This window comes from Bombus impatiens, unplaced genomic scaffold, assembly GCF_000188095.3.
Source record: "Bombus impatiens unplaced genomic scaffold, BIMP_2.2 scf_0217, whole genome shotgun sequence".
Taxonomy (NCBI): Eukaryota; Metazoa; Arthropoda; class Insecta; order Hymenoptera; family Apidae; genus Bombus; species Bombus impatiens.
In genome coordinates, this window is record NT_176636.1 from 2,622,165 (window position 1) to 2,645,468 (window position 23,304).

At 34.9% G+C, this 23,304-nt stretch overlaps 2 protein-coding genes across 3 annotated transcripts in view; one reads left to right on the forward strand and one right to left on the reverse strand.

Moving 5' to 3' along the window:
• Nucleotides 1–38: 38 nt before the first annotated feature.
• On the reverse strand, nucleotides 39–2,755 carry LOC105680512 (coiled-coil domain-containing protein 112-like). The gene is made up of 5 exons (XM_024366342.2): nucleotides 2,351–2,755; nucleotides 2,086–2,189; nucleotides 1,697–1,963; nucleotides 712–1,354; nucleotides 39–579 (listed from the first exon to the last, which is right to left on the reverse strand). The coding sequence occupies exons 1-5, from the start codon at nucleotides 2,569–2,571 to the stop codon at nucleotides 354–356; spliced, it is 1,461 nt and encodes a 486-aa protein (XP_024222110.1). The 5' UTR covers nucleotides 2,572–2,755; the 3' UTR covers nucleotides 39–353.
• A 798-nt stretch (nucleotides 2,756–3,553) lies between these two features.
• The window catches only part of LOC100740651 (GAS2-like protein pickled eggs), an 88,886-nt gene continuing 69,135 nt past the window's right edge, over nucleotides 3,554–23,304 (forward strand). For both annotated transcript variants that reach the window (XM_003488025.4, XM_012383519.3), the window contains exons 1-2: nucleotides 3,554–3,989; nucleotides 22,986–23,172. In XM_003488025.4, coding sequence (XP_003488073.1) covers nucleotides 23,002–23,172 — 171 coding nt within the window. In that variant the 5' untranslated portion in view covers nucleotides 3,554–3,989; nucleotides 22,986–23,001. The remainder of the gene's footprint in view (nucleotides 3,990–22,985; nucleotides 23,173–23,304) is intronic.

A 23,304-nucleotide genomic window follows, 5' to 3' on the forward strand; every position in this document is an offset into this window, starting at 1 on the left:
ACCTTTTAAGTTGTATTCGGGTTATCATAAATTGCATGATTTATTGCTGGACGTTGTTTTAAAAGTTATAAAAAGATGATGTAAAGTTTACCAATGACAAAATTGTATATTTATACGTATTTTGAGTCGCGTTAGTTACCAAGTTACACGTAAACGATAAAACTTGTACGAGTATATACAATAAATTAGGCATACGATAACACGATCGTTTATACTAACGTCTTTTACATTTTTTAATCGATATATTTCTTGTTAGATTTTTAGATCCTCCGATTCTTCGTTCCTCCATCGGATACACCTGTAATACCATCCATATGTAAATAAATAAACAGTTTAATAATTTATCCGATTACTCACATTTTTGGGACGTCCTTGATATATTGCAATTCGTTAAAACGCATTGTCGAATCTTCCACTCTGCATTTTTCTCTCCAAACTTTTGTAGTATCAAACAATGTCGAATAGCTCCTTGCTTCTACGAGCTCTATCCTTCTTATATTCACCGATTCGCATTTGTTTGGCTTCTTAGAACGTAGAATTAAATTTTTTCTTTTTTTAGTAAACTCTTTGTCTTGCTCTCTGCAAACATAATTTCTGTCTCTTATTCGTTTAACTTAATTTTATTTATACAGATTTATATACTAAATTTCTATTAACTTTTTGTCCTGTTTCTAATGTTCGAATTTGTTATAAATTCTGCATAAACTTTACCTAAATGCTTTGATCAAAGTTACATCGTATGTACATTTTTCTTTAAATTGTTCATCCTTTTCTCTTAAAATATTTTCCAAAGATTTCTTCTTTTTATATTGTTCCAGAGCTTCCTGGATCTTTTCTTTACGCTTCTTCCTCCTATTTTGCTCTATTTTCCTCTTCAATATCATTTGCATTTTTACCTGTTCTTCGTCCATCAAACGCTTATTTTCTTTTTCCATTTTCCACTTTTTAATCAATTCCTTTTTCTTGCTTTCGGTCGAACTGGCACTGCTGTTGGTACTTCTGGTTTCCGTTGTAGACGATTTTGTTTTTCTTAAAATACATGTTGCTTTCTCTCTGGGGATTTCATTTAGAAAATCTTCGTCCTCGTAACGATTCCCGATTTCTTTCTCTATTTCGTCGGTATTTTTCTTTTTTTCTGATTCCCTCTTTTGACGCCATTCTTTCACAGCTGCCTTCTGTTTTTCTCGTAAATCTGTGTATTGTTTGTACCACGCCTCGTGGTTTACTATAATTTCAGTAGATAGATCTGGACATTTTTTTTGGATCGCTGCAACCAGAGCTGGTATATTTTCACACCTTTTTCGCGTTTTCAAGAAAAACAGATGATCCTCCATGGTCCAATTTTCTGTGTGTCCTGTTACATATTTATAGAAATTTAGAAAATTTTGTAATGATCTTTCCAGTGTTTAAATGGCTTTTTGAGTGTCTTAAGTGACTCCTGCGATATTCAAATCTTTTTATGTTCCAGTCCCATTTTCGTTTTAACCAAGAAAAGGACATTTAATATCTGAAGAAAATCTTTAGTATAATATTGAAACAAGATGTCAAGCGTGTCAATAATAATTTTTTCATGTTCCCTTGAATTTAAGGAATTTTTAAATAATGATTATAGAAAACTATGATTTGGCCAAAAATGATTTAAAGAATGTAAAAAGTTTAATTAATTTTATAATTGTTCAACAAATAATTCCGTTACCTGTTACTGCAACCAGAGCATGAAAATCGTCTATATCTTTGCATCCTGTATTATGTTGTCTATTTTCAATTTTACTTTTACATAATAACGATAAACGTGCCCTATTTTTCTGTGCTTTTTCATATTTATCTAAATTAAATTCGAATTCATGTACTTCAGTATTTAATGCAGTTCCTTCCTCCATTAATGTTTCAATAGGACAAGATTTCTCGAAATCCTGCATTTTTTGCGAAAGTTTGATCAATTTTGATTTGTACGTGTTCACATCTAAATGAAAATATGTATAAAGGTCTTATAGCTATAAAATTATTACAAAAGATACTAATCTTCTAACTAGATTGTTTATTATAAACATAATAGTAGGAAGGTTGCGAAATATTTATATTTACCTAGTGTTTGTAAATCTTCTGGATTTTTCGTCACGTGTTTCGCAGAATCCAATTCAGAAGTAATATCTTTTATATTTTTGTACATAGTGCTCAGAAAGTCTCGTCTGCCATATAGTAAATTAATATTAATGCACAAAATATTAAGAGTCATTAAATTTCTATTACTTTTCCTTTGCTCTTATACTATGAAAAGTTATCTTTTATTTAGGAATGGGAATATTCGAATCTTAATTAAAATTTGCTAAAGTAAAATATGACCAAATACCTTTTCAATGACAATTCCTTGTGTTCATTTATAATATCCCGTAACAAATTCGAGTCTATTTTCATGTTTTCAATCGCACCAATAAGTCCTTTATCAAGAATATCTTCTTGTTGTTTCAACCTTAATAGTGGTCTGATATATAAATCTCTTTGAGCGGAAGTCACTTTCTTCTTCGATGTATCGTACATCATTTTAACACTATTTCCGCTATTGGCGCTCATTGACGTAATTAATTATCCGTAAATGGACGTTAATTGAACCGAGAACTTGGTTTTAGCAACCCTTTGAGCTTGACATTTAACGTCAAAGTACACGAATCAAGGTTCGTTCAACTTCCATTGGTCGACTGTAGCATTTTATGGGTTTCCATAGCGATTCCCCATAACGTAACTTCGTATATACTCGATGCACCTGTCGTTCGCACGAAAAAGTAGTCATCAAAGCTACGGTAGCCTTGATAATTACGTTTTCACATGGACTTTGTCTCTTAATTAGTGATTGAGATGTTAGGTACATGAATTTTCCCTATAGAGTAGTAAATATCTTTTAACGTAACTTACTAATAATTACTGGTAACAAATTTCTTACTAAAATCAATTAATTAGAGTTACACAATATTATTAAAAAAATTTTGCAAAAATGCATATTAAATTATAATTAATACCTATAAGATTGTTAAAATATCTACATATCGAGGAATCAATCAAAAAAGGTAGTGAACAAATTTTTTAAATACCTTTTCATGGTTGCAATATGAATTCAATAATGTGAATTTAAACTGGAATGAACTTTTTAATGGGTTAAAATTATCTCTCATAAGCTATAAAGAAATCTGACATATCTACTTAACCACTGTGGATAAACAATATCTTTACAAATACCTCGTCCGAGTAAGCACTTACCGAAACCAACCTTTTTAATTTTTATTTTATCTCCATTTCTGGTTATATTTTGCCTATTTGACATTATAAGCTACCAAAATCAGTACCAACTAAAATCTACAGTTTTTCACGGTCGATAACATTACTCTATAATTCTTAGATCTTCTTTACCTACGTCTCCCACTCTTCCATCGTTTCTCTCCCAGAGTCGTAAGCAACACCATGGCGCCCCGTAACGGAAGAAAGCGACAATATTCCCTTCCAAGCTCCCGAACCTACGACTACATTCACGCTGCAGCGAGGCATTTATACGGGTGGAGAGTAACTAGGCGCTTTAGTCTCTAGTTGGGACGCGACGCGTGAGTGTGGGGTTTGAGTGCACCCCCTGAAGGTGTGAACGGTATCGTGCATTGAAAACAAATCGTCGTGACGCGACAGGAAAAAAAATTGTATGATACAGAAACGCGCAAAAACGGACGTATCCTCTGGTCTGGTAATTATCGAGCTTTTGTCTCGGTGGCATCGTACCGTATCGAAGTGAGAACTGTCACTCCGCTGATGTCCGGTGAATCGATCGTATAACACAGGACTAGTTCGAGACGATACGTCGCGATCGCCTTGATGATAATTGGCGGTTTCGCGCGCGACTAATCGAGACGATTTCGGGATTAAATCGTTCGTCGATGCGACACTCGCTGTCGCGTGTGCCTGTCAGGGATACGTGAAGAAGGTTTCCTCTTTGTGGACACGACTGATAGGTGAGTGAGAAAATATCAAGTGTTTATTGATTTATTTGGTCAGTATTGCGCTGTAGCTTTTTGTCCCGCGTTTTTTTATGTATCTTGCGATCGTTCCATAGCGCAACGGTCAGCTGCGTCGTTTGATTTAACGGTCACAGTCGATCGTCAAATTAACAACGGTTTTTTTAGACGTGTCATCTTGTAGGTCTAAAAAGATAGATTAAATTGAGATTCTTGGATCTCAAATACATACTTAGCTATTCGGCGAAATATTGAGATTGTCGTTAGAAAACATTTCAGTTTGATTTGTATTCGTCAAAATTACAAAATGGCGGAGTTATTAAACGTTGTCTACGAGACCATGTCTGGCAAAATCTTGTCAATTGGTAGAAGTGTTAACAGAGAAAAAATGAAAAACTTTTATGTTACATTGTAATATATTCTCAAGAACGTGTGTAGTGTATGATTCTTGAATCATTTCAAAGGACAAGTGAAAATGTTGACTTTCTATTGAAAACTATATTCTAGAAGGAATAATCTTTGAAAGTATCTAAAAATTTCACTAATAGAAGCATCGAAGAAAACACGAAGTGTGATATATCAAAGTTTGTTATTAATTAAATAAATCGTTCCGAATATCTGTTGCGTGTTAGGATAGAAAGCATGATTTCAAAAAGATTGCATTTAAAACTAGTTTAATGTAACAATTTACCTAACCTAACACGTAGCTCTTGTAAGCACTGTAACTTTGTCACTTATATGAATCTCAAAATATTCTCATTCGAACAATATTCTACGCATATGAAGTATAAAAAAACATGCAACAAAATTCCTTTTGTATCTTTGAAGCTAACTAAGTGGTGTTCCTTAATCCATTAATATTTAACCTTGCTACGTGTTTCATTTTGTTACGACCATTCTCGACCTAATTAAATTTTCTGTTATTATTTGTTTTGATTTTCTTTTAGCTATTTCTTTAAATCATTAGAAACCTTGACTGATTACTAAGATTACAGTACAAAATATACTACTTACTTACTAAGATTACATATACAAAATATAATAATTCCTACAGTATACACTGTGTATACATACATAGTTCAATGTGATGATATCATGACGAATAATGCGATCATAGCTTATTATACAATGTGAATGCATGTAATATAGTTGCGTATATTGGCGTTTGAATAAAGAAGTGTAGAATAGTATTCGTGTACGTTGAACGTATATTTGTATGGATTATCAAAATTTTGATGGATCGAACAGTGTGTGGCAGGGACAGGTCAGCGATTTTTTGTATTATCTCGGAAGCCGCGAAAAGAGATAGACGATAGGCTTCTCGATGATTGTACTTTAAATACACGCAACGTTGTAGCTCCTAACGTCTGAACTGGTATTATCAGGCCATTGGAGATTATAATAATTTGGGGCTGGATTACTTAATTTTGGAATTCTTAATAATTTAATTTCTTTCTATCAGAAATCCCTATCGCGTAGAATACAAAATAAAATTATTTTCTGTTAATACTAACTAATTAAGAAGCACAATGATTTATATTAATATAAAATACTCTACATTTGACTAAACTAACATAAATTATTATATCGATCTATAATCTAAGGATACTATTTCAGAGTTGATCTAATGAAAAAAGACACGCTACCGCGAAGGTGTCTCAGTCGAACAACGTTTTTATTGATTTAGCGCGGCAAATGTTTGCCTTCGCGGTTACGCGTGATTGATCGTCAAACAACCAATTAGGTGTTGCTTGTTCTAACATCCAGATAATTTTTTCTTAATAATAAACGCAAACTCTGATTTTAAGTAGCCTCGAATTACATAATTGTCGTAATCCGAATTTTTCGTTCCATATTAATAATCCTTTTCTTCGTAAATTATCGTCATTTATTTTTAAATATAAATCGTAAAAATATGTGTCAACAACGATTTTATCAAGAACGTGAAATATCAGCGTACATCGTTATTAAAACGAATATCAATCGTGTTTGCTGTCTTTCTTCTATATCATTTTCTTATTAGCTATCGAATTTTTTATTCTGAAATATTTTCCACGAAATGTGTGTCTAGTTGCAAGAGAAATATTAAGCGATAAAATGGAAATTCGATAAAATATCCTCGAGTAATCGATGATCTATATTTGAAGATTGTAATACCTGTTACACAATTAATACAATTATCTCAGATAACAAACGAGAGTACAAAAAAGCAATATTGAGACAAATAATACGACGATAAATAACAACGACATATTTCAAGAAGATATCGAACATACATAACTCCGAATTTAATAGCGATTTATGCTGGAAACATTCTGTATCCTTAGCAAGATCGTTATTGACGTCTATTTTTAAGTCGCTTTACCTTAAAAGTCTTAATAAATTTTCCGAGAGCGCGACGCTGACTCACCTGTCCTTAGCGCGTTTAAAAAAACACGCTTAAAAGGCAAATGAGGCGATTAACGTATCAACGTGCAGCTAGGCGAACAAATAAATCCCGTACGCAATGACACTTCTTTCCAACGAATGTAGCGCTGATCTCTACAGTTTGGATCAGATTTAATCGCGAATTCTCGTCCTATGGAATCGTCAGGCTTTGTCTCTAGCAGCGATACATTATATCGATAATACGATTTAGACTTTGTTCCATTGTAAAGTAAACACAGATCGTGGAAGATGGATCTCGTAGATATTGTAGGTTTTATATAAATGTTGTAGAATATTGTGGATATCGTAGGTGAAAAATTAGCTGGTTAAGCTCTTATTCTTTCGAGATTTCTTTTTAGGATTTATAGAAAGTTCTCCTTCTTTTAGATTTTTATATGTTTTCGAAATTTTCTTCGATTTCTTTCAACAAATTTTAACGGCTAGATACTTACAGGGTAATGTAGAATTTTCGAACGTTCTTCAAACTTTTTCTGTGATTTTTGCTTCTTTAAGGTCTGTTGTATTTCACGTTTCTTCTTTTCGATTTATTTCGCGTTCTAAGTATTCCTTATGAAGTCTCCTATACTTTCGTATAATTATTTTAGGATCTGTTACAATCTGTTTTATATTAGGTTGTCGGAAAAGTTTTTTTCGTTTTATAAGGAAATAATAGACGCACAATGTGTTTTGTTTTATATTAGTTTATCGAATTATGCACGAATATAATAATAGTAGTAGAACGAAATGGATCATACCTAATTCAATAATATAAAACAGAAATTGTTCTCCATCTATTATCACCTTATGAAATTTCTCGGACAACCTAATATATTTCCTCGTGATTTTCCCAGCCGCTTACGTACTTTCCGAAGCTGCTCTACGTTTAAAACTACCTTAACGAAATTTAAATTCAGATTGAAAATTTCTTCTCAAAAGAAACGAAAGATCGCCTATGTACATATAATATGTTTATACAAATATCAATCAAGATAAATATCAATAAATAACAAGTTGGCTCTTCATCCGTAGATTAAATATCGAAAAAGAATCACCCGAAAGAAACAAAGCGTGAACTTGAAAAATCTATATCGAGATACACCTATCGTAGATCTTAAACCAGAAGGGGTTGATTCTTCCATATCTCTTTCATCCCCATCTCTCTCCAACGCGTCCACCCTCGTCACCGTTTAAACCGATTATCCGACAATCGATGCGACGACTAGTTTTATTGAATTCTCAACTCGAGGTTAAGTTCTCGATGCTGTTCGATGTCGTGGAAATCGAGATGAAGAAGGGAGGACAAAGAGGGAGGAGGACATTCTAAGTGAGATCTCGCGCTGCAGCTCGATGGAAACGCGAAACAAACAGCCGAGATAGTCGGATGATAGTCCGAGGCGCTCGGATACGCTCGCCAGATGCACTTTTGCGATAATCGAGGACCGGCCGCATCTTTCGAAAGCTGCTTGCTTACCCTCCGTGAAATTCGCCTCTAAACGGTGGATGATGAATCACTGATGCGCTATAGCGTGCGGTAATTTGCTCAGTGTTTGATGATGGGGGAACCCGATGTATGGTATTCTTGGATGATTATGGACAGGGAATAGGGAGAATCAAAGGTTTTCTTTTCAGCATGGAAAATCTAAAGGGTTGGCTTTTTAAAATTATGTCTGAAGAACGTTTAATATTTCTTTATTTTCTAGGAAATTTATTTTGTTCTTTCCTTCTTTAGCAATTTAGTAAGTTGGTAAATTTTTGTTCTTCTTGCGTTTTGATTTTAATTTATTTTTAGATTAAAGCGTAAGATATCATAGGCTTTATTTTTGCTTTTTTTTACAATTTTTAGCGTAATTTGGAGATTTAAGAACGTTCTTTTCGAATATTTCACATTGTTTAAATGTATTCTGTTACCTCGCAATATTCACATTTCATTTCTTTTTATTATTAAACTTAATGGTTTTAGCGCTACTCCGGCGTCTAAAAATTCTTCTGCAGTTTCTGAATAGCGTCTGGGTTGAATCAAAAACTTCTTTTCCAATCATTCTCGTATTTCTTCTAAGATCCTTGCATTTGTTTTGTTCTCATTTACCCTGTCCCTACGTTGTTAATATATTCTACGAAAGATAATCTACATTGATTTGATCTTCTATTAACTTTCACGATACTTGAGCGTATCACGAAAGTCTGCGTCTCGAAATTTGCTTGGTTCGCAAATAGAAAAAATTTCACGGATCATTATCCTCCGTTGATTCGACGACAATGAAAATTAACGTTCACTCTGAATCACGTATACTTAGGCCGAACAATAACGTAATCTCGTAGGATTCACGTCGGATTACTCGGCACAATAGAGAAAGCGGAAGAGATTAATGGAAACGGAGAGTGAAAATTATAATAAATAGCGATAATAAGAAGAAAGGAGGCGCCGGATGGGCCACCAGGCTCGGTTCTACGAAGATGGATTCTCTATTCGAGACTTAAGCGATAGAGAGAGACACAGGGACGGGCTATTTGCATATTATGTCTTGATACACAGGTTCCGGGAATGCAAATAAGGCGGTTAAGAAAACTAGTAGGCAACCGTGCGCGCGTAAACAATGGCGATGAAAATATTTGCGCGGCCACAGGGGAAAGTTGCACGAACCGGTAAACGCACGATGACGAGAAATTAAATGTACAAATCCCAATGTAATAAAAAGTTGAATACGATTGCATAATGTAGCGTAACGCGAAAGGAAAATATGCCGGTAATTGAAGTTCCCTTTGTTTGAATCTTATGTCAGTGTTACGTGGTAGGAAATAAGCTTTGGACTTACTAATTCATTGCGAATAGTTAGATATCTTTAAGTATCGAATCTCATTTTATAAATTCTTTTTTATTGCTGACTTTTTCTTGATAATTAATATAGTTTATGTAGCTTATATAAAAATTACTTCGAATATACGACAGCAAAAGAAAAGTCTTCATTGGAGAATTTACGAGAAACATATTGGGAGATTTGTTTATATATTAACTTATATTTATTGATTGACTGATCGCGTTTAAAGTATTATTAATCGTATATTGATTCAATTAGAGAATTTAATCGTATAATAGAAGATGTACGATATAATGTAATAATACATGTACTATATAATTGCAATGTATATACATCAGATTAAATTAGAGAACTTAATACAACATCTTTGTGAAAATGCATCTATTTTGTACAATAATACATCGTTTATCATTAGGCGCAATTTTTCCTATAACAAACAGATTACAAATAATTTGAAAGCTTTTATCGAACCAGGCCACCGATAAATTTGCGATTAATCTAAAAATATGCTCAGCTATCCGCAGCAAAGCGTGACTATGGTGCCGTGCGCGTGTTCCGGCGAGTCCGGTTTAAAAGTGAATGGAGAAGCGGCTCATTCACAAGATTTTCTGTCGGGCGGTCGGTCAATTTCGCGGCGCGCGCGTATAGGCACGGCGCATGCGCAGTTAAAGGCTGCTGCGCACGCACGCACGCGCAACCGCGGGACTATGCGCGCTCTTCGAATAAATTCCGCGCGTGTCTCTTCGGGTTCGTCGCGAGACGATTATTTTCGACACAGTACGCGTGTTTCTCCTTTTTTTTCATGGCATTTGTCAACGAAGAACGTTGCTGTCTCTTCGTTCTTTTGTTTTCAGGTTAGAGACGCGATTAGAGGGGCGAAGGTTGCTCGAAGGGTTCTCGATTTGTAGCTTTGGGTTGTTAATCCTTAGTTTTCGATTTTTCATCATATTTTAAGTTATTTGGAGGTTCTGTCATCGGAAGTTGAAGATCAGGAAGTTGTGAACATTTATGCAATACATATATAACTTTTATATTAAGAATACCATATTTTTATAAATATGATTGAAGACTATTGCTAAACAAAATTAGCTAAAACTAATCAGTTAAATTGTTTAACTTCCTCACGAAATCTTCCTCGAAACCGGTAGATAAAATACTTTCCAATCATCAAATATTCCACTTCCAAGCAATCTTTGTCTTTTTTACCACACGGAATTGCTTAAATGAGCGGAAGAATGGAAAGAATTAAAAAGCAAAAAGATTATGATGGATTACATAAGTAGTGTTGACGTTATCAAATCGGAGCCGTTGTAAATGGTCTGTCCTCCGTCGACGAGTTTCTGAGTACTTTATCGCGTTGCATAATTTATAGTCGAAATCAGCGGGGTATTATCAGTAAAAAAAATGGGGTGGATATCGATAAGATCGGTGCATTCCATATTCGCACAGCGGCTAAATTTGTATTTGTTTACCAGTGTCATACGATCGATCATTTAAAAACGTGCATAGTTCTAACAGGCTTATCGTGTCGCTGTATATTTTAACATTTTGCCAGGTGATTTTTCTCGTCTTATTCGAGCTGTCGAACACCTTTCTATTTTACAGTGTGTATCTTATTCCGTCTGCATTTATAATGTGTCCAATTCGGCTACGGTCGATGGATTAGCTACTAAAGACATTTCTGTGGAACCAACGACAGACAGTAATAAATTTCTAGAAATAAATTGTGCTTCCGTGACGATGTTGATTGATGTAGTTCTCTGTAGGAGTGGGAGAATGTAAAATCAAAATTTCATAACACCTAACATTGGTGTAATAAAATATTAGACATGTAAAATCTAAATGCAAAATATTTATTTAAGAAATAGGACAAAATGATATCTGGATATTTAAAGTGGAAAAAGTAGACTTTTTAGAGAATAGGAATTAGGCGAAAGCTTTATAAAAGCGAATACTAAAGTATTTAATAAAAATCGAAAAATTTAATCCCTGTAGGAATTGAAATGGAAGAAAATAATATTTCAAAGGGATAGAAATATAGAAAAGGTGAAATATCCTTAGACCCGCGAATAGAACACGAAATACAAGCAGGCGAAATCCGCGTAATTTCGAGAGACACGACGAAAATAATATCCTTAGAAAATAATAGAGAGGGAAAGAATTTCCATAAAGATAGAAAAAATAGAAAAAAGTCTGAATTTTTCTACAAATAAAAATATCTACCTATAATGAAATAAAACACAATGTTTAAGGGTAAATAAAGAAAAATTTGAAATCTCGGAAAACGATAAAGCATAACCCAGCCTTCCTTATAAAGCATAGGTCCAGCTACGAAACGAGATATTTAATCGAATTACGTCCTATTCGGCGAGAAGTTGCTTGATTTACGCCACTGACAGAGTCGTTAAGATCGAAATTACGATTCCGTGGCTTTTATCCTCTGCTCTCGCGTTCAATTCTCCCGGCTACGATGGTTTCGTTTCAATGAAAACGGAGTCATACCAGCAATACAGACAGATAACGATCTCTAAGCTGTGCGCTGGTCGTTAAGAATAAGGACAGCTTTTGCATAATCCGATTCACGAGCGTAGAACGCTATTCTAGACGCGATACCTCGCTCTAGGAATTCGCGTTTCCCTCCCCGCTGTGCAACTATTGCAAATTGCACTTGCCACCGCATTAGAATTTATAAGATGGCTGTATGTAATTGTCGGGAACCGAGGTAGGTTTCTAACGAGAGCAATTGAATCTTGGTAGGCTGGTTTCTTGATCTCGAGGACGACAAGCAGAGAGAGACATAATAATTTATACCTGGATGGTGGATTTTTCTCCGTTTATAGGAAATTTAAGGTTTCTTTAAAATATCCCAGGTGCAGTACCTGTTTTAATATTTGGTAAAGCAAATCTTTGCCTAAGTCCAGTTCACTATGTTAGTCGCGCTCATAGAAATATGAATTTCATGCTTGTAAATATATCCACAGTCTAGTAATTTGTATGGTAGACGTAGATGTTAGGTCGACAAGATTGCAAACAGTATTATTGGAAATACAGAAAGAGAAGGAAACGAGAAAAATAGAATTAACGAAGAATAAGTTAGGATTTTCTGTGGATTGGAGCTATTCTGGATACTTAGGAATTTTCGAACGATGTTAGAAATTCATTGGAGGGAATATTATTGAAAATCAATAAACTGAATTAAATTGAATCGGATTAAGTTATTATTTTGTATTGATTACAGTTGTTCTGGGATTCTCAGTTGTTCTATTTATTAATTTTCGACTAATGATAGGAAACAATTGGAAGCCATATTATTGGAAGTAAATGGATAGGAAAAAATATGTAGAAAGAATAAAATTGACAAGAAATAATAAGTTGAAGTATAGAATCGTAGAAAAATTATTTTCATTCCATGTACAATATCTTAATGGAACAAATAGTTAAATTAATTAAAGACTAGTTGATTAGATAAAAATACTATAAACATTATAAATAAAAAAAGTCATTTTCGTTTCGTGTAGGATATTTTAAAGAAATTACTGGCGATTAGAGTCTCATTTGTAAGAAGGAGATTAATATGCAGCAAGCGAATAGTCATCGGTGCGTGTACGATGACAAACGAGTACAGAAATGTTTCGGACGTTATCACCATTCGGTTGATACCGGTTCCAGATATCCCGTAGCCAACAACGAGTTACCGCGTTCTACGGCATTATGATGCAGGCATTTCGAGAGCTCGGCTCGACCCTCTAGGCGATTTGCATTCGACGCGCATGCCACCGACGACGTACGACGAAGCAGGTTCATTTTCTGGTCGCGAAATGAATGAAATCGTTGCCTGTTACGACACACACGAAACCTCCAGACACGAGTTTCAATCGAGCTCGTTTTTACATGTACCGGAATATAATTATGGAATACGTTTCCGGTTCAATTCTAATATCATCGTTGTATTTTTTTAAACTCTTTGCCTCGTTAGGTTTCTATCTATTTGAAATATGTATATTGGAATGGATAATATATCTAGGCAATGAAGGTTATTCTATGTGAAATAAAATAAATATAAGTGGAATAGAAGGGATAAAATTTGTTTCGAGGACTTTTTTTTTTAGGAAATCGAGCTATCACTCTGTATTTTTTACGGTTCAAGTGTAAAGTAAAATTAAATGGCTTAATTTTAAAATACATAGTTATCGCTCATGACAAGATGGAATTTAAAAGCCTGTAGAGTTCAAATCTATGAAGCTACATAAAAATTTCGAAAGGAAGACGAAACATAGCAGTTAATATACTTATACGTCACAGAGCTGATTGGATGTCACGCGCATTTAGCGCCATTAATTATCGAGATGCCTCTAATCAATAAGTCTACACTGTAGAAACGCGTCACTAAGGATGAATTTGTTTAATTTTCAGATTTTCTATCCTTATATAATTATAACCGGAATTTTCTAGACATTTCGATTCTTCTTCCGCCTTCATTTTCTTTCTTTTTTTTTTTGGAAAAATTTTGTTTTATATATCGCTATATAATCATTCAGATTTCAGAATGTTATTGCTGTTGTTTCTTCTTTTTTTTTACATTCTCCTATTTTCTCGTCTGCCTTTTACAGATTATTCTTTGTTTTCTTCTATATTTAGTATTCTGTGTTACTTATCTTTATTATTCTTGTGCTGGTTTATTTCTTCACTTTCATTTCTTCTTTACGATACTTCCAATATAATCGTTTAGATTTATGCAGTATAATCGTCTAGGTTTTAGCATTCCAATTCCAGAATTTCTTTCCCATTTTTATATTTTTCTTCCTTTTTCTTGTTTCTTTTTCTTTTTATTTTTTCACTTGTATTTTTTCTTTCACAATATACGTATTCTTGTACTATGATCACTTAAATTTGGTATTATATAACGTCCTTGCTTCTGCTTTCAATTTCTTCTTCTTCGCTCTTTTATTTTATACACGCGTTATCTTACACAATTGTTTTAAATGTCCGCAGTACTCTCGTTCCAACGTCCATATACATAAAATTTCTTCGAATGAAAAAGGTGAACCACTATAGAATCACGTTGGTAATTTACTTAACAGCCGAGTCACGTACTCAATAACAACTTCTCATTTATGACACGATCTCGACGATCGTGGGGCTGGCATTATACCATAAAGATAATTATTACAACGTGTCGAACGAAGGATTACGTGAACCCACAGTCAAAACCAATTATGCAGAATCCCGATAATTTACTCAATTGGGTAGGATCCATAACGAAAAAGAGAACGACAGGTGATAAAGGAAAAGAAATCTAGTTGACATTTAACGGCCAGTAAAAGAGCAAATGACCGTTAATTACGCGGCCATTCAATTCGATCGCGTTTATACTTTCGTGAAATTATCGATTTAACCGGCGCATATCACGATTTTACGTTGTTATTGGCTACGGTAAACCGATTAGGAAAATCGATATGATTAATCGAGTTACCATGTTTCAACGTACGCGTACTCAGTTTATCAAACTATGTATTACTAATTGACTGTATAAATTAGAAAATTTCAAGTTTCACGGTAGAAAGTTGTATTTTTACAATTTTCATTTCTACGATTCGAGATCTTTTTTTAGAAACGTAGAAAGTTGTACTTTTACAATTGTTGGCTTCTTCGATCCGTACTTTTCTTTTTAAAAGGATAGAAAGTTACGTCTTTACGATTATCGATTCCTTCGATTGTAGAATTTTCCTTTAATTTCTTCTTCTTTTTCTTTCTTCAATTTCAAATTTTTCTTAACGCGGGAAATTGCATCTTTCGAATTTCTACGATCGTCGATTCCTCCCAATTTCAGTTCTTCTTTCTGCAAAATGGAATATAGCATTGCTAGAGTCACCCATCTCTTTCGTTCGCGATTTTTTTAATATCCCAAAGTTACATCGTAAAGTTACATTGTTACAATCTAAAGGTACATTGTAAATTGTAATTTTTTAACTCCAAGTTCTTACATAACATTCGACTGGCCATCGTAACAGCTCGTCGACAAGATTCCAATGGATGAAGAAGCAAGTATAGTCGCGCCCGTAGGGTTTTTATTATTCCATTGAACCGCGCGAAAGGGACGGAATATCAAAAGGTGCGTGGCCCTCGGTATGAAAGAGCCAGTTCCTAAGTTTACCTACGTGAGCGTACTTTAAAGGTGTACTTAGCTCGCTGTAACGGTATATCGCGCGATGTACACTGCGAGCAGAAAGAAAGAGAGAAGAGTTGTCAAGTGTATGCACGCCACTCGGTGAACAAGTGGAAGAGTAGATAAGAATAGAAACAGAAAAATGAGAGAGAACATTGAGCAACGATAGGTCTCTTCTTCTTCTGCGTCTTGTTAGTTGGCGAATTTCTTTTTCCTCTTTTCGTTTCGTTTCTTACAATTAATAGTAGTAAATAATTATAAAAAGTATCTCGATGTTTTTATTCATCTATTATTATTCACGTGTTCTTTTGGTTAACAATAACAAAAGATGATATAGATAGTAACAAACATTTGTTTTTATATAGGAATAAAAATAGGAAAGTGAGTGATGAGGACGTTGAAGAATGTCTCTCTTCTTCATTCATATGTTCTTTTGGTTAACAATAACAAGAGATGATATAGATAGTAACAAACATTTGTTTTTTTATAGGAATAAAAATAGGAAAGTGAGTGATGAGAACGTTGAAGAATGTCCCTCTTCTTCATTCACATGTTCTTTTGGTTAACAATAACAAGAGAAGATATAGATGGTAACAAACATTTGTTTTTAAATAGGAATAAAAATAGGAAAGTGGGTGATGAGGACGTTGAAGAATGTCTCTCTTCTTCTTCTGCGTTTTGTTAGTTAATGAACAGCTTTTCTATTTCGATAGTGTACAAGTTTCTATAGTAAATAAGTGACTTCTCAAATTATTGTTCTATGAGTCTCAGCATTTTGGCGCTGCACTTCTTTATGCAGAAATTTGTTTGTAAAAATTGTACCTTTTAAGTCGTATGTTATTTATTTGGATACTCTTGGAACCGTAAGTTATATTTTTGCGGATACAAACAGAAAGAGCAAATGAGACAGGACCTATCATTCAAGTGTAGAATATTTGTTTTCAATTATCGATTGACACAAGAGTTGGAAAATTAGAAAATTGTCAATTTGATTACTTTTAAAGGAATACTAATTATAAAATAACGGTATATACAACAATAGCATAAACAAAAATTATATCGGTTTAATAATATATATAAAAATTATATGAAAATTGCAGCCAAAGGAGAAAAAGTAAAAAGTGAAAATAAAATGACGAAACTTGTAATAGATAGGAAAAAGCGGCCGAATGCTAATTAGCGTAAGAGAATTGCCTGGAACCCTCTTTTTCATTCATAACAGCTGATTCATTCATCCGTTCATTCATCCGTTCGTTTGTACGTTTCCAATTAACCTCATTACGCGTTCCAGGAGGCTCGAATCTCGAGGGAGAGACAATGACGAGAAACCAGCCGATCTACTTACGCAGGAAACGAACACGATCACGATTTCTTACGCGTTCGCGATTTTTAGTATACATACCGATGTCTTTATTACGCGATAGAAAAGGCCGAAGTAAAAGGAAAAAGGTTGATACGACGAAGTCGAACGAAGTTATGAGTGTATAAATCACGACTGGGAAACGCGAAGGTTATCTTGACGTTTCATAGCACGTTAACGTAAATGGAATAATTGAATTTCTTGCGAGTTACTCACGAGTTTAATCGCACGATGATTGTTTAGTCCTTTAAGAGTTATTTCCAAAGCAATTCCATTGTCATTTCTTCCTTTTCTTATTTAAGGCGTATTTTATTGCAAGAAAATTGAACGTTTCGAGTCATTCTTTTTATGGAGTCTAAGTTATTATCGATAATTCTATTTAACTATACTAAATTTGATATTTAATAAATAAATGCTTTTCTAGAAATGGGAGAGAATGATAATAAAATTGCTTTAAAAATGAAATTCATCGTTAATTAAATTAGACATAAATCGCGAAATAGTATTTACTGACATTAACGATACACACTGAGAAAAAAGAGGAAACGAACAAGGAATTTTGCCAATTTCCAACGAGTGTACGTAACAATTAGCAATTTTCGTTTATTTTATTACGATAGTAAATAATTCTCCTTTCTCTTATTTGTGGAGTATCTTTTTCTCAGACGGTTGTTTTTAAGGGATTTTAATTACTGAGACAGCGTAATGAATTTCGCAGTGTGTACATATACATGTGCGTAATGATAAAAAACACAGAGTAATTTATTTCGAGGATTTTTATTGCATCCAGAGGAAGGGGGAGGGGAGGGGTGAAAGTTTTTAACATATTGAATAAACAAGCTGTATTTACGCAATATTTGTCTATGATGTAATTTTATTGTTAGCATCGTGCTACCGAATACAGGTTACTTTCACTTTATGAAATTGAAACAAACATCGATGTATTTCATCATTGTAAGAAACATCGTTCTTTAGCAATTTCTTTTACGAACACATGCGCGATATCTTATTACAATTAAATATTGTAGTATCGTGGACGAAAGACCTAAGAAATATCGGGCGAACTATACACAATGTCGCGAGTAAGACTAAGTGCCGACAGGCCCATCAATGTATCGTCGGTCGTGTTCAATCGAATAATAACACGGAAAGTCCTGCCTGACCCTGACTACGAGCGGTTGCGGAACATGTGCGTAGTGGAGCTCAGAGAAAAGACAAAGGGTGAAAGACGAATTACTAGTCAGTGTTAGTTAATAAGTCAGAGAGTGCGAATTGCGTTGTCAAGACAGTGTCGCTAGCGTTGTCGAGACAGTGTGGTCCGCGTGAGAGAGAGCGTTGGAAATCGTGGTGACGAGAGTTGCTGTTTTATTTATTTCTGTATATAGAGGTAGGATCACAATAGCTATTAGTTTATTCTTCGGATAAATCTAACACACCGTTCTGAGCTAAATAATCTTTATTGCACTATTTTACGTGGACTAGAGATAAAAACAAAAGAATATCTTAAACCTATCGATTATATGTAGAACTATCTTCTAGTTACTGTTTATTGTAACTAGCGCATCTGCATATGGATGGCGAGAGCGAACTTACGTTGTTATTTTTAACAGTTGCAAATTAACTATATAGTTGTCTAAATCATAGTACGTTATTGTATTTAGTACACGTTAAACAGCCATCGTTTCCTGTTTAACCAACACCTTTTTAATCCATTTTAAATAAACTAATTGTAGTAAGATGCTACAATATTCTTAACAAATGCAACAATTTTCTCATCTTTTCGTAATAATATACGCATAAAAAATATTAAATTCCCATGAATCGTTTGATCGGGTTCGTTAATAAATTATCTAATTTGGAATTTTAATTTAAAATTTGTATCTCAAAGATAGTTTGAATTATCATATCGGATGCTGTATAGATTTGGAAGCAGTTTATTCCCATTGCTAGTCCTCTGCAACCCGCGTGGTCGAAGCCACTGATTTAGCAACTCCCTCGTTTGGTTTCGCGATAACACGCGCCTCTATTGACTACGAGCTAACCGTAAATTAGAGGCTAAACTTTCCGAGAGCTGAAGCTCGTCCGCCTTGTCTTTCGTTTTCTTTCCCCGCTTCCTTGCCAAGGAAAACTCGTCTCGACTTGCAACCTTTTCATACTGTACCTGTTCTACGAACCATAAACATAAACATCTACGGTGATGTCTCGCGGAGAAATAATCGACTTGACGGGCTGTTGGACAGATTTTCATTCTTGTAAACACGCGAAATATACTTTAAAAGAACTCGTCTTCTGAATTAGAAAAAGTACTTCATTATCGATTATAACGTAACGCGCATTCTTCAACATTTTTTTTTTCTTTTTTTGAACGAAACCTTAAAGAAGTTTGCAACTTTTAACGAGATAAATGATAATTTCTTCATTACTTATAGGGTGATCTGATACACGATGTAATAGTTTGAACATTTTCACTGAAAATTTATTTTATTTTTCATTTATTCTTCACTTACATCTTACGCATCAGTGTTACTATCTTGTGTAAAATTGTTGGAAATGCATAGTTTATAAGCCTGTTAATCGCAGCGTTATACCACCTCAACCACTCTATGATCTCAACGGAAATCAGGGGATCGATCTGTTCGCGGCGTCGATTATTACAATCGTAACGGGAATTTACGACTCGCGTTGACGCATTTCATCGCGAAAGCGTCTCCCTGCGACTGGTCGAAAATACACATGGTATCGGATTTAAAACTCAATAATTCAATAACTTAAAGCCCGAACAGAAACTCCAACCGCTACCATACGCGATAAACCATAAGATGGAAAATAAATCTGCAAAGGACGGAAGACCGAGTGAATTCGCGACGATCCATAGATCATCGGGAAGCATGGAAACCGTGCGAGAACGCGAAGGGGCATAAATCGATCCGCTTACTGCGCGCGCAGCTGTCCAACTTGAAAAATCGCGCGGGACGATGCGCGCGCACACGCCGCTCGCACTCTCGGGGAATTACCGCGAGATAGCGATCGCGTTTTGCCACAACTTTGTGAAAGCGTTGCTCGCTCGCGCCACGCTGGTAGGTGTATGGAAACGAGCGTGCCTCGTTTAACATCGTGACACACCACTTCCTGCATCCTCGCCTCCTCGCCGTGTCCAATTGAAATTTTCCAGCTCCACGTATAGTTTTCATTGAAAGTAGCTCGTTTTACGAGCCATAAAGTCTTCGTATCTTTTCACCTGCAGTCTTTGTCACTTCGATGTGAGAAAGTTTTGCGTAGGATTGATTACTTTGCGAATTATATCGATGGTATAGATTATATTTTTTTTTTTTTTTTTAGAATGTTTAGGCGACTGAAGTTAAGATTTTGTGGTAGACGTTTTAAAATTGTTGAATATTAGATGATCGTTCTTAGTTTGGATATTATCTTGTTTAAAGGGCATCAGTGTGCGCTGTATTCTTTACTGGTTTGATGATGAAATGTTGTATATAATGAATGGAGTAACAAGTTCGTTCGGATTTTCTTTAAAGAGCACGTCTATCTAACCAAAGAGTCATTTATTTATCCCATTCATTGGTAAATGCAGATATATCTTCACATCATATAAATGATTGTTGCAACGTTCCTCGAAATGCATACATCAATGAAAAGCTAGTTAATCTTTCTTAACATTTCTTAACGTGATCTACACTTCTCAAAGAAATGTATGTCAAACAGAACTTTAGAACATTCTACAACCAGTGAAATGAACAATAATTCGAAATTAACCATGAATTCACAATATCACAACCCATGGAATTTCGCTTATATCTGTAGCAACATTTTCATAGAAAGAAAACTCCTAGAGAGATGTAAGTTTCGCACTTTGCCATTTAAGAAGAAAACACCTGTTAGCACGTGAACCACGGGGTCCCCTGAAGAGCTTACGGGATAGATACGCTGTGTAAACGACGAGTAAATCACGCTTGTTGCAGCCGAGGGAAACACGAGACGGGTGACATTTTAAAGCCACCTTTTGCCAGCCTGTAATCCACAATCGCCGATGTTGGCTCACGAACCATCGACCTCGCCTTTATGATTTCTTCCCTCTCGAGCCGCGTCTCCATTCTGCTACGTTTCTTCCCTTGCTTCCTTTCCTTCCTTCTCCTTATTCCTTTTCTCTGTTCGTATTTTCCGCCTCTATTGTACTCTTCGTTAGCTTTTTATTGGGATTGATGGTCGGTGAAGCGTTTGTACTGCGATTCTATGACAGTGATTCTCATTGTTCAAGAATTTTTTAGATTCCTGGTCGAGACGATAGGAGTCTGAGGTTAGGGTTGAATGCCGATATAATGGAACGATTTGTTGCCTTTTTTTCGTTGGCTGATTAGGTATCTTTTTATTAACTTGGCCAGGAATCGTTTCTATTACGTTTTGAAATTATTAACAGTCGTTTTCGTTGATCTGGAATTATTGGAAATTTGTTCTGTAGTTGGTGGAATGATTTATTACAACGGTAACGAAAAATAATTTTTCTTACTTCTGAAATCATCGGCAATAGTTTCCGTTGACTCGAAAATGTTCGACAATTGCTTTCATAGATTGGTCTTACCTTAGAAACGATTGATAATCATTTCCATTGTTTGTGCATTAACATCGACCTTACCGGGCCCAGTAAAACGACCGGTTTCAAAATTTAACTTAAAATTGTACTCTGTGAACAAAGAACAAACGAGAGAGAAGAGATCGTATTTCGTTAACGTAAAAGCACATAGAAAGGCCTGATGGTCCCGTAGCTCGCCATAATCGGCCCTTCAAAGCTGAACGTTCGTTTGGAAAGGGGCAATCGCACCGGTGGGTTCATCGTTTTATGAGATCAATGGAAATTTATAGGGGTAGCCAGGGGAGTTTCGTATGGGATATGGCACGAGTTTAGCCACATTGTTCGATAGCGTTTTCTGGGGTGGTTTAACCGGTAGTAGCCACCAGAGGGGAGAATTTTCTCTAGGACGATACAAGCAAACGACCAGGCCAGGCCATTGTCTTGCAAATCCCTCGAAATTTTATTGTTCATCGACAATGTGTTTCACTCTGTTTCACTCTGACACGTCGTTCAATCGGTTACTGGTGGATCGTCCGACTTGGAAAAACGGTCTGTCGTATTATAATTGCAAAGTGTGTTCGCTGATAAATGATCCTATTGGGATACTTTGTTCCAGCCGGACCTGTAATTATGGGTTTAGCTTTATTTGAGTATTTCTATGCACCTTCATGAAAGCGAAGGTTTGATGAATTAATTGTTCCCTTTTTAGTTCTTTTTAAATACTTTTTTTAAAATTAATATTTCCATTCATTGGTGTTTCATTGGAGTTTTTCAACATCATTCAATATTTTTAATACGATTTAGTCTGTATTATTAAGTATAGTTTTAAAATATCCTGCAGTTAATTGAAATAGTTGCTGTATAATTTTATGCGCTCCTTTAACCATTAACTAAGGTCTGTTGTTATTTAACGAAGTGTCGACGAGAGAGTTAACAAATTTGCTAAGATCGTAGAAACACCTAAATTCGCGCATATGTAATCACGAATCTCACAGCCGATAAAAAGTCATTTAAACACCTACCACACAGTATGCACATGCTAACCGCAAAGCCCATAACCGTTCATATTCAATCAGCCGCGACCCACTCGTATCCATAAACCAATCTATAAATAAAATCGGACTGAATTAAACGTTCCTGCTCGATCGACTTCCACTTCTAATAAAATAAAAAGGGCGGACAATTACAGAGAAATAAAAAGAAAATCATAAACAATATACGTATAATATGAGTATAGTGTATTTGGAAGTGTAGCATTTCTGCATCATAGTTGAAACGATTAGACAGTAATGATATTTTTCTAACTTTTTTTTAATAATATACTTCTATTAATTATACACTACAAAGATATTATTATTTTCTTTAATACTAAAAAATTATATATGCAATTTCATTTATTTTAGCTGTGGAATTTAATTTCAAAAATACACGTCGAACTGCTGAATAGACTACTTATTCCGTTAATCTAAATTAAATATCCAAAATGAATTCCACGCATATATAGCATAATATTAAAAATGAAAATAATAATAATAATAAATAATTATTCAAAATTAAATGTTTGGAAATTTCATGCGTAATATAACGATAAAGACAAAAATTTGACAAGCACGTGATGAAGCAGGATCAATCGGTGTTTCAGGTATCGATCAAGCAATATGTCGGTGCTTCTGGAGGCGAGGTCTTACAGGCCCTTCAAATCCTCGGAGGAGTATTTGGTCGCGATGAAAGAGGATCTGGCCGAGTGGTTGAACGCGCTGTATCCGGAGCTGAGAATCAACGTTGACAATTTTATGGACAGGTTGGACACCGGCGTCGCTCTTTGCAAAGTAAGTGGCCGTAGAACGATTTATACGTTCCCAGAAGTACATATAAACTAGCTCCAACTGTCTATCTTCGCGCGTATGTATGAAACTATATACAGGGTAGACCTAAATAGAACCATGAAACGGATAAACTAC